At 41.5% G+C, this 16,085-nt stretch overlaps 1 protein-coding gene across 1 annotated transcript in view; it reads left to right on the top strand.

The window, feature by feature from the left end:
* pbl (epithelial cell transforming 2 pebble) overlaps window positions 1-16,085 on the top strand; it is a 501,682-nt gene that overhangs the window by 220,047 nt on the left and 265,550 nt on the right. The window contains exons 11-12 of the mRNA XM_068379544.1: window positions 4,263-4,470; window positions 5,829-5,989. Of these exons, the coding sequence (XP_068235645.1) occupies window positions 4,263-4,470; window positions 5,829-5,989 (369 nt within the window). The remainder of the gene's footprint in view (window positions 1-4,262; window positions 4,471-5,828; window positions 5,990-16,085) is intronic.

Below are 16,085 nucleotides of genomic sequence, written 5' to 3' on the forward strand. Positions count from 1 at the left end.
GTCAGAAGAATTTTTTAAGAGGTAAAATCTTAGATAATAGCGTAAGGTTGCGCAGTTACCCTCACTCCCGTACTCTGATAGGCCCCCGCATTCCATAGCCCTCTAGGCCCTACGTGCCGAGTCAAGTGTCAGAATAGCACTCCCGCCTCCCAAAGTATAAGTCTCCAAGAAAAATAGTTCTCGGTAAGTATTCGTGTTGGAACAAATCAAAAATTTTAGATAATTTTTATTTTTCCTAACATACTTACCGAGAACTATTTTTCGGGTAATGGCCCTCCCTTCCGTCCCCGAGTGCCATCCTTCCATTGCCAAGTTGGGCTATACGACGAACTTAATGAGGAGAATGGCCCAGAGAAGCAGTGACCTGCCCTAATCCTGCCCTCGGGGCGCATTCTTTGGCGGCGGGGGTAGGCCTATATAGAGAACGGAGTGGGGGGATAACGGCGCCAAAAACCTTGGTCGAGAAAGAGAGATCACCAAGTGACTCCAAGAAAAATAGTTCTCGGTAAGTATGTTAGGAAAAATAAAAATTATTTAAAATTTTTGATTTTTGGGGTGTGGAACAAATTATACAAATTACAGTGTATTCTTATGGGAATATTTGCTCCAACCTACGATTGTTTTAACATACGAAGCAGTTTCTGGAACGAATTAAGATCGTATGTAGAGGTACCACTGTACCCAAAACTTCTATAAAAATAAATAGTGAATATTTTGTGCGTATGTGTGCATGCACATATGCTGAATAACTTAATTTATAACATACACACAATCTGTATACAACACATCAGTAAATTATCTTTATTCAATTAGTGTTTTTAACCAAATATTTTTTTTTATCAAAACAAAAGGAGAAAAACGCAGTTTTTATGGAAATATTAAAAAATATACATACATTTTTCTTGCCAAAACAATATATTTTTTTTTGCAACATAATTCACACGAATCGATAAAATTTGAGACCAACCTCAGCTTTCTAGCTCCTTCAGTCTAAAAGTTATCTCATGTTGAATATTGTAAAACTAACCCTTTTTTTTTTCTCTCTTTTTAATTCTGGCGCTTACGCTCCTCTGTAACTAATAGCCTTAAATATAGATTATATCAATCTAATCATGCTTAGCACTCATCAGTCCAGAGGTAATGGATACAAACTGGAATTGAAAATATACAACACTACTCAATAAGGTAATTTCTTTACATACAAAATAGCAAATACTTGGAATAGACTACCAGTGGATGTAGTAAACAGTAATATGGTGAATAAGTTTATGAATAAGTTAGGCAAGATTATAAGAACTCTCTGAATGCTTAACTAAATCGTTCTACCAAAGAGAAAATGGAATCTCTGCGCATGTACTAAAAATCTTTCGAAATTGAAAATCCTTGTAATATATATATATATCTCTCTCTCTCTCTCTCTCTCTCTCTCTCTCTCTCTCTCTCTCTCTCTCTCTCTCTCTCTCTCTCTCTCTCTCTCTCTCTCTCTCTCTCTCTCTCTCTCATATACAGTAGAATAGTTTATTGTAAAGTATTAAAGAAAACAATAAAATACTGTAACGTAAGTGTTTAAACTATTTTCTTGTGGTGATATTGAGATATGATAAAGGGAGACGAGTTAGCTGACATGAGATAATTCTCCATCGTCAGAAAACTCTGTTTCGTCTGATAACTCGTGCCAATTGTTGATCAATTTACTTGATTCTTACACACAATATTTGCCATCTCACAATTATCTAGTGTCTTGATAATGGCTAAAGTATTTTAATTTTCTTTGAAATGGCTTGCCTTTCCTTTAGATTACTACCATTATCACCACTAATTTTGCAATTTGCTGCGCTACCACTAGCATTGGGCTCATCGGCCATAGTTAATGTTCTTGTAATTTATGGAAATAAGGCAGAAATATGGCGGAGGTAATACATGTACATAGATAAGCTACAATGATCACAAAAGCAAACATAATGGATTTTGAATAAAGCAGGTCTCTGCTGCCTGGCATGGATGGCATCGGTGGCATCATGAACCAGTCAGTAGTGATGCTAATTTAGTTATTATAACTCCACGTTGTTTTTTAACATATTTTTGAATTTTGGTCATTTGCATTTGGAAATTGAATGTTCGCACCTTAAAAAATGTCTGTTATGGATCCACAGTTAGCATTCCAGGATGCTTTCCAGCATCAATTGAACCATCTGGGCATGTAAGTGTTTCTCACCCATTCTGCCTAATGAGAAAACTCCTTAACAGGTTATAATCATCAACCAACCTGATGATGACTTTAAGAGTTTGACAGGGGCATCATTCTGAATAGTTCTTGGATCTGCTACTACTGTTGACAAGTTCTGAGGGAGCTGTCCCTCCTTCACAACCTGTTATGCCAACCCCATGCCCAGATTTATCATCAGGTTCTAGAATCCTTATGTCTTTACTCCTGTAGGTTATCCAGCATCTCCTCACTGTGTGAGGCTTTTCATGAACTGTGGCGAAACAGATGTCTGGATGCCTCAGGAGGTTTTCATTCTCAGTCTATGATTCAAAGTGGACGATCTTCTGTCATTGGAGTTATGGAAGGGGTGCCTCTCCTCTTGAAGCCACTTTATAACTAATTGCAAAGTTTTCACTAGGTCTCAGCAGTGAAAGGCTATCACTCGGCCTTTAGCCAGGTCTTTAGAATGAGAGGGTAAATATTTCCTTTTCGTTAGAGCTGTCTATGCTCTTACAAAGTCTCGAACAGGCTTGATCTCTGTTGTAAGTGAGACTACCTATAAGGAAAAATGAAAGTTTTTGGGTTCTTTAAAGAAGCCCCTTATGAGGCTTTTCATTAGGCTTCAGTCTGTGATCTCAGTTGAAAACTGTCTTTCATCTCCCCTTACCCTCTGCTAAGAGGGCAAAAGACTTGGCATGGTCTCTCCTACGACATCACCCATACAAAGGGATTGGGATGGAATACATTCAGCATTTTCCCTGAGTTCGTTGCTAAGACTCAAAATACGGCGTTTTCTGATCCTAGGTTAAGTTCTTTCCAGATTTTGAGTCTTCGAGAGGTCATTGATAATCTTTAGCAACTACTTTTGTGTCCTTTGAGAGCGCTAAGGTTCTATCTCAAATGAACTTAACCCCTGGCATTCAAGAAGAACCTTTTCGTGATGCAGCTACTTCAAGTAGTGGTGTAGAGGAAACAAACCACCTTCACTGCCCACTACCTGCAAGACACATGACCCACAGGTCCTTAGAAACCATTTTGATGGGACCTGTGGTAGCTGCACAGCAAGGGATTTACCTGCCTTAGCTCCTCACAGGACTATTAGCACTCGTTCAAGGGCAGAGATTACGGTGTTAGTGTAGAATGAAGGAATAAGAATGACTGGCCTTATTTCTTCATCTTCTACCTCTCCTTTGGGGCATAGCATCTTAAGACTCCGTCAGCTAAAACTCCTACAATTGCAGGTAAGCCCCATTTTATCTTGTAGTGTGTATTCAAGTTTTGTCCCCAATCTCCTTATGAGGGGGAGTTGGGACGTCAGCTCTCAGTGTGTATAATCACAAACCTCTTGTTATACATAGCCTTGAAAGTCACAATTATATTCTTTTGCTCATATTTACTTTATTAAGAGGCCACTGCTTTATGGGATGTGAGAATGTTCATCCTTAGAATTATTATGCTCGGATGCGACAATCCCGTTTAAAGTTTCTGCCAGTTGATGGGAATTATACCCACCGAAGTGTAAATATCTTACTGTATGTAAAGAACATAAGGTTTGTATTTAGTGTAGGAACAAATGACAAATTTGGAAGAAATTTATATTTTTCCTAACAATATAAATCTATAGTTTTTTACGCATATTTTGCTCACCATCACCGAACCCCGTGGAGAAACTCCTGTCTGTGATCAAAGTGAGGAAGGTATGAGTAGGGGGGTTGCTTCTCCCTGCTACCACTGGTAACAACTATAATGGTTGTTTATACTTCATTAAGATTTTTATAGCTGCATGCCAGCTTGCGCTGATTTCATATATGTAAAGGACCTCCAGGATTGTATTGTTAGGAAAAATGCAAATTACTTCAAGTTATGTCATTTTATTGATATTATAATTAAATATTGTATCAAAATTTACATTTACTGCTTTTTGCATATCATACATGGTTTACATCCCATGTGTATTTTCCCTTGTATCCTTAAATCAATAAATATTTGTGCTTGATATTTTTAGGTGATTCAACATTGTGCATAATTTTGGATAAGTCCATTTATTTCTTTTCAGTCCAGTGATTTAGAGAGAGCATATCCACCATTCATTAACTTTTTTGAAAACATGAAAGAGATGATTCAAAAAATAAGCATAGAAAGACCAAGATTCCATGCTTTTCTCAAAATCGCTCAAAATAAACCAGAGTGCGGTAGACAGAGTTTCCAAGAACTTTTGATTAGACCTGTACAAAGATTACCATCAATGAGCTTATTAATCAATGGTGAGTAAGAAAATTCTCAGTGTTTCTAGAGATGTTTTGCTTGAAATATGTTTTAAGTAACACTTGACATTCAATACTATCTTTATCAATTTAGTATAGCAATTTACAATAAATGTCACTGCTTAAAATTTTTTGTAAACAAATTGGTGACAAGATGTTTTGTTTGTTGGTATTTATTATAGAGCTGGGTGTAATTGTTATATCCTTACTATTTCTAATTTGAGTGCAGCACCAATTTTGAAGGGTCAAACTGGATTGTAAACAATGGTGAGATATGTTTTTGAAGTGTTTTGTGTAACTGCATGAATGATGGCAATCTTGGGATTTTTCGTTGTTAAAAATTAAAGTTTTGATGTATATTTTTGTGAATGGGAATTAATATATGCTTCCGTCTGCTTAATGTTTATGGCAGTCTTTTATACAGTAATGATATACCATGGATGATATTTCTGAAATAATTGAACAAATTACTAGCATTCAAATATTAGGTCTTTTGTTATAATCTACTGTAGCCTATATCATATGTTAAATTGAGGTTGTATTGGCAAATCTCAAGTTTTATTCAGCTTATATAATTCCCAAACCAAAAAAGATCAGATTGGAAGTAGATTTAACAGGTAGATGAGGATATCAGGATGGTCCAAACTTTATTTGGTAAAAATTATTTTCATATGTTAAATTGAGGCTGTATTGGCAAATCAAGTCTTTTTCAGCTTATATAATTCCCAAACCAAAAGGATCAGATTGGTAGTAGCTTTAATAGGTAGATGAGGATAACTTGATTTGGTGAAAATTATTTTCAGTTCTATTTACAATATCCTCTTAGACTAAAATTTAGTCCATATTTGTAGTCTTTGGAATATTGATGTTAGAGGCCAGTAAGCAAATAGTTATCTGCAACTGGTAATATTTTTGTTCTAGTTGACTATTATTTCTGCTTAGGTAAATAAATAAAAACATCCTATAGGTAATTTAACCTATATTATGGGTTTTATCCCTAGAGGGTGCTATTACAGTCATTCAATATCTTGAAATAACCAGCAAGTTTTTGATACAGTAGTAACTAAGGAAACATTTTTTCACAAGAAACACTGTTTTGTTGGTCACAGGCATCCAACTGTGATCTTTTTTTGTTGCCAGATCTTTTTGTGTGATCATGAGTGCACTTTCAAATAAGTAACTTATATTAATAGCAATACAGTATGAAGTAAAAACAAAATATTAAATGTATGTTGCAGTACTAAAGAGAAGTCACAAAATATAGTTGAAGATTTATTAGTTGTCTCAAGATCTACTGTAGTTGTTTTCGGTACATTATGTGAAAAATTTTGATCTAACATATGGCTACTTTTTTTCAGACATATTGAAACATACAGACAAAGCCAGTCCAGATAATGCAGCTTTAGAACAGGCTCTTGATGGGATAAAATCAGTTATGACCTTTATTAATGATGATAAGCGGAAGACGGAGGCAAAATTGAAACTTTTTGAAATTCATAATGACATTGAGATGTGTCCGGTAAGTCAGCAATTACAGAATATGTAGGATATCATCATGGGTTGTTGGGTTTGCCATGTGGTTAACTTATTCATCGACAATCAAATTGGGACTAAGATGATAAATTATCTGTGGTGGTTAACTTACCTTTCTGGCCAACCTCAGTTGAAAAATTTGATTAATCGGCATAATGACAACTTGTAGAGACCTGTGGCTGCGGGGGCATAAAAACAATTAGAATTGCGCCAACGTATCCGTGCGTGTCGTAAGAGGCAACTAAAAGGGACGGGACGGGACGAGGGGACTGGGAACCCCCTCTCCTGTATTATAATCCTGTTAGACATCAAAGAGGTGGACCTAGTGGGGTTGAGTGACTTCTCCCCGCACTCTAGTTTTGGGGTGTTTGAATGTGCGTGGATGTAGTACAATAGAGAGTAAAAGATGCGAGATTGGAAGTATGTTTAGGAATAGAAGGATGGATATATTGGCTTTGTGTGAGACAAAGATAAAAGGGAAAGGTGAAGTGATGTTTGGTGAAATGTCTGGTAGAGTGTCTGGGATTGAAAGGGGAAGTGCAAGAGAAGGTGTGGCTTCTTTATTGCTGAGTAAATGGATGACAGGTGAAGTAGTGAAATGGAAGGAAATATCATCTAAGTTAATGTGGGTAAGGGTTAGGTTGGGTAGGGAATGTTGGGCTTTTGTCAATGCGTATGGGCCAGGTTGTGAGAAAAGTGAAGGAGAGCGGAATGAGTTCAAGAATGAATTAACTAGGTGTGTAGAAGGACTGGGTAGAAGGAATTATGTAGTTGTCATGGGTGACTTAAATGCTAGAGTGGGTGCTGGAGAGGTAGAAGGTGTCATTGGGAAGAATGGCATACCAGGTGAAAATGAGAGTGGTGAGAGACTGGTAGATAAGTGTGTTGAGCAAGTGATGGTGATAAGTTCTAGCTTTTTCAAAAAGAAAGATAAAAACAAGTACACATGGGTAAGAATGGCAAATGGAAGAGTGGTAGAAAGGGCATTAATGGATTATGTGTTGATAACTAAAAGAATGTTTGGAAGATTGAAAGACGTTCACGTATTTTTTGGTGGAAGGAAAATTAGTTGTAGCAAAGGAGGGGGGGTGGGGGAATAGAATAGGTGGATGTAAAAGGGAGCTAGTGAGGGTTGAAGAGCTAATAAAACCCGGGGGTAAAAAGTAAATATCAAGAAAAGTTGAAAATGGCATATGACGAAGTGAAAGTAAGAGAAACTGTTGATTTAGAGGAGGAGTGGAAGTTAGTAAAAGAAAATTTGGTTGGGATTGCAAGTGATGTGTGTGGAAAGAAGTTTGTTGGAGGCAGCATGAGGAAGGGCAGTGAATGGTGGAATGATGGAGTGAAGGTAAAAGTGGAAGAGAAAAAGAGGGCTTTTGAAGAATGGCTGCAGAGTAATAGTGTAGAGAAGTATGAAAGATATAGAGAGAAAAATGTGGAAGTAAAGCGCAAGGTAAGTGAGGCAAAGAGGGCAGCTGACTTAACCCTGGACAGGTATCGTTCTTGGACGCAAAAAAAAATTCTAGAAAAATTTGTTTGTGCATTAACCTTCAGGTTTTTGTTCGCGTAAAATACTTCAAAGAATACTAAAAACTACGGTAAAGATAAATACTACCCATCTGCAGAAAAACTATTTATTATAAATTTTTTTAAAAATTAAGTATGAAAAATTTACATAAAAATTCACAAAAAAGAAAATATACATATATACAAAAATCCCTTTAGGAAAAGATTCCTGAATGTTCAGGAAACATCTTGTGGCAACTTGGAAGTGATCGGACCCATAGAGGTGAAGATCTGAAATGAGAAATAAAGGGTAACTTTTTTTGGCCAAAAAAATTAGTACAAATTTCATGAATTTTTTGGGGTACCCAAATGAAATAGGACCTGGCTAATTTTTTTATGGAATAAACATATGTTATCCTAAAATAAAAATATGTAAAAAAATCTTCATTATTTTGTAAATTACTGTTATATCAGGGACCATATCTAAAGGTAATTTTTTGTCACCATTAAAATTTCGTATAAAAAGACATATTTAATATATAATATGATATTTATGCAGGTAAAAATATACCAAAATATCACAAATTCTATAGGAAACAGGAATATATAGAGATATGGCAACTTACGCTTCGGATATGTCCACAAAATGGCCGCAAACCACACCAACTCCGACTGCCATATCTGCCACCTGAAATGTAGGAAGGGTATGTCAATTTCAAGGTGTTATTTACTAATCTAATTATTCTTGGATATGCATAAAAATTTTATGGTAGGTTGCTGGATGATTGACGATTATTTTACGACCATAAAATTAGAATTTTGACCCCCAAAAAAAATTCTGAAGGGAAATAAATTCGAAAAAAAAAACAAAAATGTAAAACAATATAATATTTTAGCTGAAAAAATTGGATGATATTCAAGCAAACAAGAAGTAAACAAAATTTTCATGTTGTAACTTACCTATAACTTTGAGGTACACCCTGGACACAAGACAGTTTGATGCGTCAGGCAAACAGGACTCCTGCAGCGGAAACACGCAGTGTTTGTCTTGCAGTCGTCCTTAGGTGGGCAGCTGTGACAGCGAATCCTTCTAGGAAGCTTGATGTGGCCACAGGCAATTTGAAGTCTTGGTTCCGCCTCAGGAATCTTGAAGGTATCCACCATGAGTTGACGGAGTCCCTCCGACAACTTGCGTGACTTGTAATACCGATGTATTGCCTGGGGATAACACAATTCGGTGGCAATCTCCTTTAGGAAGGTTCGCCTTGGCATTGTCTTGGCGAAGGGCATGAGCGTATAGAGAATATAAGAATTTACCATTATTATATTCAATATCCCGTAGAAGAGACTCATAGGCCAGCGTCGTGACTTACGAACACAATTAGATATAGAACACATCTGGTCGAATGTATCTACACCTCCCTTGGTCGCATTATAAAACATCTGAATGTCCGTCTTCCTTTTTTCGACCTCGGACGGATCATGATGCAGGGAACTCAACAGCATCACTTTCTTAGTCCTACTAATTTGCTGACACTGTAGAGTTAGATTGTGTTCGTAATTGAACACTGCCACTGAGTCCTTTGGGGGAAGCACCTTCTCCATAAGTTCCTTAGGAATATAAGGCTTTTGGCGAATGGTGCCACACAAATGCATGTCCTTATCCGCGAGTGACAAGGCGAGCGGTAGCGTCGTGAAGAAGTTATCCGTCGTCACTGTGCGGCCACTTCGCTGAAAAGGTGCCACAAGATCAGACGTAAAAACTTCTCCAAGTGTCGCTCCTCTTGGTATCTTGACCGTGTCCTTCTCCAAGTAGGCAAGGCCATTACACATGTAATGGGAATCGGCATCACACGCCAATACAAGCTTGATACCATACCTAGAGGAAGAGAAATAGAATAAGTAACTAATAAAGGTAAAAAGATAACAAATAACAAAAAAATAACAAAAATAACACTATACAATTATATTACTAATAAATATAGTAATAATAATAATAATAATAATAATAATAATAATAATAAATACATAAAAAAAACATTTATAAATACGAAAGAGAAATTACCAGATAATTATATCACTGATAATTATAATAATAATAATAATAATTACACAAAAACATTATTTTATGAATAGTACTTACCTGGCAGTTATATATATATAGCTGATATCTCTAAATCGGCAGAATTTTTCAAAACGAGGCAACCGCCTTGTCGTGGTTGGGAGGTAGGTGGTCACACCCGTCACAGGGTGGTACAAGGAATCATTCCATGTCCAAGACTTCAGTTCATCTCTGCCGGCTGGATCGAAAACATCGTCGGTCCAGCATTGAGAGTTTTTCGAATCATTTTCCCTTCTTCGCTTTTTTGGACTTAGTTTGGTGAAGTACACCGTTTTAGGGATTTGGCAATCGTGTTTTGTTATTATTTTTGTACTTTGTTCATCATGAGTGAAAACTTAATTTTCGTGTTTGTGTGAGTGATGTATGCAAGGTGAGGTTACCGAAAGTGTCGGTTGACCCTCACAGTTTGTATGCAGGGGTTTTGCTTGTGCACTATATTTTAGGTGCAAAGTTTTTAATCCTGATGACGGAAATACGTTTCGCCAACTCTATGACGTCACAGTCATGTGACGTAATCTTCATTGTATGACTTGCAAATTCTCTTTATTTGTTTTTTCATGTAAAGAATGGGAGGAATTCCACTTATACAAGTTTTTTTTAACTTTTAATGTAAAATGTTATAGAAATATTTGTCCATTTAGTATTCGTTCTTTAAATCATCGATCTAATTTCATAAATTAAATAGCACTAGCGTATGGTTAATTCTCGTTACTATCGATGCAGTCCCAACATGCCTTGGTAGCGTTCTTTTCGATATGGGAATTAAAGTGTTGGCTATAATACTCCAACAACAACGATATGGGAATTCTAGTTTTAGTAGTATTTTCATTTATATGTTCCTATTATTTACATTTATATTTTTGGGCTCAAGCCATGTCGTCCTGATGGAAGTTCCTTAAAGGCAGCTTCCTAGGGTATATTACAACTACGGCGATATTCCCAGAGAATTTACCTTCAGGTACCCAGAATTCTAACTCCTGGAGCGAGTATCCCTAAAAAAGACCTTAGGGATATCGTAAATATCAGTGGACGTATTCTTGACACGCCTCATAGCAATCTATACCCCGAATAGAGTTAACACTTCGTAGGGGTCAAATGGCAAGAAAACGAAAACGATAAGAAAGGGGGGAGCCGTTCGTAAGGCATCTCTCCTCCCCGTTTCGAAAGCGTGCCCTGCGCCGCTCGCGGCGCCATCTGTATTCCTTTTTGCGTAGCTCTACGACTCGGTGTTTTTTCCCTGTATTTCTACCCAATCTTGGAATTTCTCGTGTGATAATGCTTTCTCCAACTTCTTCTGCCTCGGATAAGTTGAGTACTATTTCTTTTATGTATAAATGTAGGCTCTTGGTTAAAATTAAAGTAATTAAAAGAGTTATCTTTGATACAAGAGCTGTTGCCTGCTGGAGGCATCATGGATGCTGTCGCTCGCTAGAATAGGATTTATTTGTTAGCAAGAGCGACGTTCCCAGCCCCTTTGCGCTTAAATATTAGCTACTTAGCTTATTTAGGAATTCTGTTATGATGCGTTAGTAGTGTGCCTGGCGAAGTTTTGCCTAGGCTGCCAACACTAGTCTTCGTAGGCTAGCTGTTGGCCTATGTACTTCCTGCATGATAATTAGTCTTCCAAGTGTGATTTTTATTACTTTAAGCGTTAGGCAACGTTATACATATAAGCCCCTTTTCGAGTACCTTCCAAGATAGTATTGGTGTGAGTTTCGGTGAATTAGGTAATCGATTCTCTTAGTGCCTAGGCTAGGTTGTCTTAGGTCATTATAATATTATCTGTTTCCCCGTTTGCTCCCTTCTCTTCGGGGAAGGGGCAAACCCTTTCCCTCTGTTTAAGCCTTAGGCTTAACTCTAGTGGTTTGTTTGAATTAATTTTCAAATATATCTATGCTGGAGTAGTACTGTACCTTCCCGTTCCAACTGAATTGGTTCAGAGGGGGACAGTACAACAGTGTTTAGTCTGAGTCCGGGTTGGTCTGGCATGGGGCAGTCTCCCTTGCTGACTGACACGGGCATAAGGGGTTTATCCCCCTTGGTCCACCTTGTTGGGTTCCAGTAGTGATCCTTTCGCTCGGTGACCCCTCAGACTTGTCCTCTTGCCGTTCCGGATTCGGGATATGTTCCCTTTTCTGGAATAGCAATTCCTTCCTTGCCGTGGTTTTAGGGAGGCAGCCAGTAGTGCCGGCCTCCCCCTCGGGTTTTTCTCTGGCTGAGATGAGCTGTCTTAGTTGGGAATGACCCTTAACCAAGGCAAGGTTGGATAGGACCCTCTGTCCTTCCCTTCTATTTTCCGTTCCTTTGTGTCAGTCGTCCGCATCCGTACCTAGCCTAGGTTAGGATGGGGAACTGACGTGGTCCCCTGTCGGCCGGCAGTGTGCCGACCGGCAGAGACCCTTCCTTCGAGTGCTGCCCGGTCCTTTCTTGGTCCCTCCATCGCTGCCGTCTGTAGATTCAGTAAGCAGCGGTTAGGAAGCCTGACTTAGTGTCTCCCCTTCCTTTCGGCACTCTTTTGGGTGCCGGGCACAGAGGCTCATAGCCTCTTAGCCCGGCACTCATTCTGTTGTCTTCGTATGTGTTGTCCTTGCCGTCTGCCGGCCTACAGGCCGGCCGTCGGTGGGGAGGGGTGTTCTCCAGTTCTCTTGCTGTCGGTCGGCGATGGTTATATACCTTTGCCGGCCGGTCTCTTGCTCATCTGCCGGCCACTATAAGTGGGGCCGGCAGCCGAGCGCTGCCTGGTGTGGAGGCCAGCCGGCAGGGTTTGCCTACTGCTGCCGGCCGGCCTGCTACACTGCCCGGTTAGCCGGCCACTAAGAATGATGGCCGGCAACGCAGTGCAAACCGGGTGGCTGCGGACCGGCAACAACTGCCGGCCGGTTCAGGCATGGGATCTGGAGTTCTCCCCAATAGGGGTGATCTGATGTTGTGTACTTGAGATCTACCTTTCGAAAACGGGGGGGGGGGGGGGGGGGGGGGTGCTGACCGGTAATAGCCGGCCAGCACACCACCCTCAGGTACTGTATCAGTCCTTTCTTTGGTGGTGTATTCAACCAAGGGAGTCCATGATATAGTAGGTTACAACACTGTCTTTTCTATCTTACTTGTGTTACTTGTGCAATCACTTGGTGTCGCCTTACAAGGATAAAAGAGAATTCTTTTCATCCCTGGCCGGAATGGTAAAATTTTACCTTAGGTGTGAGCTACACCTAATTTCCTTTGGAAATATGCTCTCTGGTTATTCTAGTAAAGACTAACTATGTGACTTTGGCTGGTGGGCTTCCACGGGTGTTTGTGTGGGTTTCACAAGTAGGTGTCTTTCCCTTTTCTTGGTGAATACTCATTTTTTACATGTGAATTGAAATTCACTTGATATTCATGGAAATTTTCTTCTTTTACAGGAGGAGCATCCGAAGTGTGATAGTGTCTTCTGCAATGTCCGCAGTAAGAACTTTTGCGGACATGTCTCGTGTAGGAGGCACGTGGCTTGCGCAGCCTCCAATGATGACCATCGTTACTGGGATCCGCAGGTATGTGCTGTATGTACTAACCTGCTATCAGAGGCTTTTGAATCCCCTAGGTCGGCGGAGTCAAGAGATGCAGCGAGGGAGAAGCTTCGCTTATGGGTAAGGGGTTTTCAGAAAAACACCACTGGACCTTATCTTCCTAATGAGAAGATGAGGGCATACCTTTTTCCCAAGGCTTCCACTGACGCTGTTGTTCCCCAGCCTCGACCGGAGATCCCTCTCGTCCAGATCCCAGTGGAGGAGGATGTTGCTGATGCCATGCAGGACATCCAGTTGGACGACAAGATGTCTGACTTGTCCGATCGTGCGGAACAGGATCTCCTCGCAGAAGGCGAGGAGGAGGATCGAGATCCTATTGCCGTGGAGGATGAGGTTCCCGTATCTTCAGACGTGCCGGTTCAGGTCCCTGAACCTATCCCCTCTACCTCGTCCGCTCTTCCAGCAGAGCTAGGACAGGCTCTCTCTTCCATCGTTGGTATGATCCAACAGATGCAGAGGGAGAATAATCAGAAGGCCGCTACTTTGGAGCTCCAGATGCAGAAGATCACAGCATCACGTGGACCTCCAAAGAAGCTCAACGTGAAGGACCTTCCTCTGTGCTCGGATGCCAACCCGTGGAGATATGCCGAGCACATGCCGATGACGATTGGGAAGATCGTCATGTCGGAGAAACTGGGCTCAGTTCCCCGTGAGGAGGTGGAATTCTGGCCCAGTAGAGGGGCCTACCCGGACTGTTATGTCCGTTTGAAGAAGGAGCCGGCCTCGAAGGAGGAGACGGAACCAAAGGAGGTGATTATCCTGGATCACTCCAAGGCTCAAGCCACTCTAACAGCTGCATTGAAGGAGAGGGGGTTCTCAAACTCTAAAGTTGCCGCTTTGAGTAAGAAGCACCCCTCCTTTGTATCCTCCCCGGCTAGGGCCTTCCCCTTTATGCAAAAGGGGTTCGCGGCCGTCTTGAAGGCGGTTGAAGCTGGCAAACCGTGTCCATCTCTGGAGGAATGCAAACCTCTGTCTTTGGCCTTGCCGCTGGACAATAAGGACTGGAAGGAGGTGCACCTCACTTTCTCGGTTGGGAAGTTGGACGCCGACATTGCAGGTCAGCAGTTCGGCGAAAACCTTCCCAAGTTGTCGGAATTCCTCCTACGGAGGGAATTGGACACAAAGGAGCGCCTGGTAGCCTCGATGTCTCTCCAGACCAACATGGAGACGATGGCTAGCGACCCCAAGATGCCGGAGATGTTCATGGTAATGGCCAAGATCCATCTGGCCACGGTGACTAAGGACCTCTATTGCTTTGTTAAAGCAAGGAGGGCCTGTAGGGAGTTTGTGTTCGCCTCGGCCACAGTGAGGCATGAACCCAAGAGGCTCATTTCATCCAGCATCTGGGGTAAAGATCTCTTTCCCAACGACGTGGTCAAAGAGGTGGTGGACAAGGCAGCCACTGAGAACCGTAATCTTCTCCTGAAGTGGGGCCTGTCCCTTAAGAGGAAGTCTTCTCCTGATGAGGGCCCTCAGCCGAAAGGAAAGGCGAAGAAATCAAGGTTTTCCTCCCGTCCAGCCAAGCCTTTCAAACCACAAAGACAGCAGCAGCAGCAGCCAGCTTTGCCTCCGGTACCACAACTGGTAGCCCAGACCCCGACCACCTTCCAATGGGTACCCCAAGCCATGTCATCAGCTTCCCCGGCATTCAATCCCGTGTTCGAGGGACAATCAACCACGTTTCGTGCAAGACCCAGAGGGGCAGCCAGAGGTTCGGCGAGACGCCCCTCTAGGGGACGAGGATTCAGAGGTGGTCGCGGCCAGGGAGGCAAGACTGCAGGGCAGTCAAAGTGAAGTGTCGCCGGTAGGTGGGAGACTTCAGTATTTCCGGGATCGCTGGACCTTCGATCCCTGGGCCCACAGCCTTCTCAAAAATGGTCTGGGTTGGAGTTGGTACAGTACTCCGCCCCAGTGCCCTCAATTTTTCCAACACTCCACCCCCGTTTTGGAGGAGTACATCCAAGATCTGTTGGAGAAAAAGGTGATCCGGAGGGTAAAGTCCATCAAGTTTCAAGGGAGGCTGTTTTGTGTTCCCAAGAAAGACTCGGGGAAACTCAGAGTCATTCTGGACTTGTCACCACTCAACAAGTTCATAGTGAACCACAAGTTCAAGATGTTAACGTTACAACACATAAGGGCCTTACTGCCCAAGAGGGCATATACCGTCTCCATCGATTTGTCAGACGCTTATTGGCACGTTCCAATAAGTCGCCGTCTCTCCCCCTACCTAGGATTCAAGCTACAACAACAACTTTATGCTTTCAGAGCGATGCCCTTCGGGCTAAACATAGCCCCAAGGATCTTTACGAAGCTTGCGAGCGCAGCGCTCAAACAGTTACGCCTAAAAGGGTTCCAAGTAGTAGCCTACCTGGACGATTGGTTGGTGTGGGCAGCATCCAGAGCAGAATGCTTGCAAGCTTCCCTACAAGTGATTCAGTTCCTTGAATATCTAGGTTTCATGATCAACAGAAAGAAGTCTCGTCTTTCTCCAGCTCAGAGGTTCCAGTGGTTGGGAATTCACTGGGATCTAGTGTCACACCGTTTTTCCATTCCGATGTCAAAGAGGAAGGAAATAGCGGGGTCTGTCAGGAGACTTCTAGGTTCCGAGAGGATATCAAGACGCGATCAAGAGAGGGTTTTGGGCTCTCTTCAGTTTGCATCAGTAACAGACCCAGTGCTAAGAGCACAGCTAAAAGATGCAGCGGGAGTATGGAGAACCTTTGCATCGAAAGAGCGAAGGGATTTGAAGAGACCGGTCCCACTTCGACTACGTTCTCTTCTCAGACCGTGGTCTCAAGCCAGTCGTCTAAAGAGGTCTCTACCTCTTCAGCCATCCCCCCCGTCAGTGACAATCCACACAGACGCCTCAAAGGTAGGGTGGGGGGGTC

Source organism: Palaemon carinicauda, chromosome 9, assembly GCF_036898095.1.
Source record: "Palaemon carinicauda isolate YSFRI2023 chromosome 9, ASM3689809v2, whole genome shotgun sequence".
NCBI classification, from domain to species: Eukaryota; Metazoa; Arthropoda; class Malacostraca; order Decapoda; family Palaemonidae; genus Palaemon; species Palaemon carinicauda.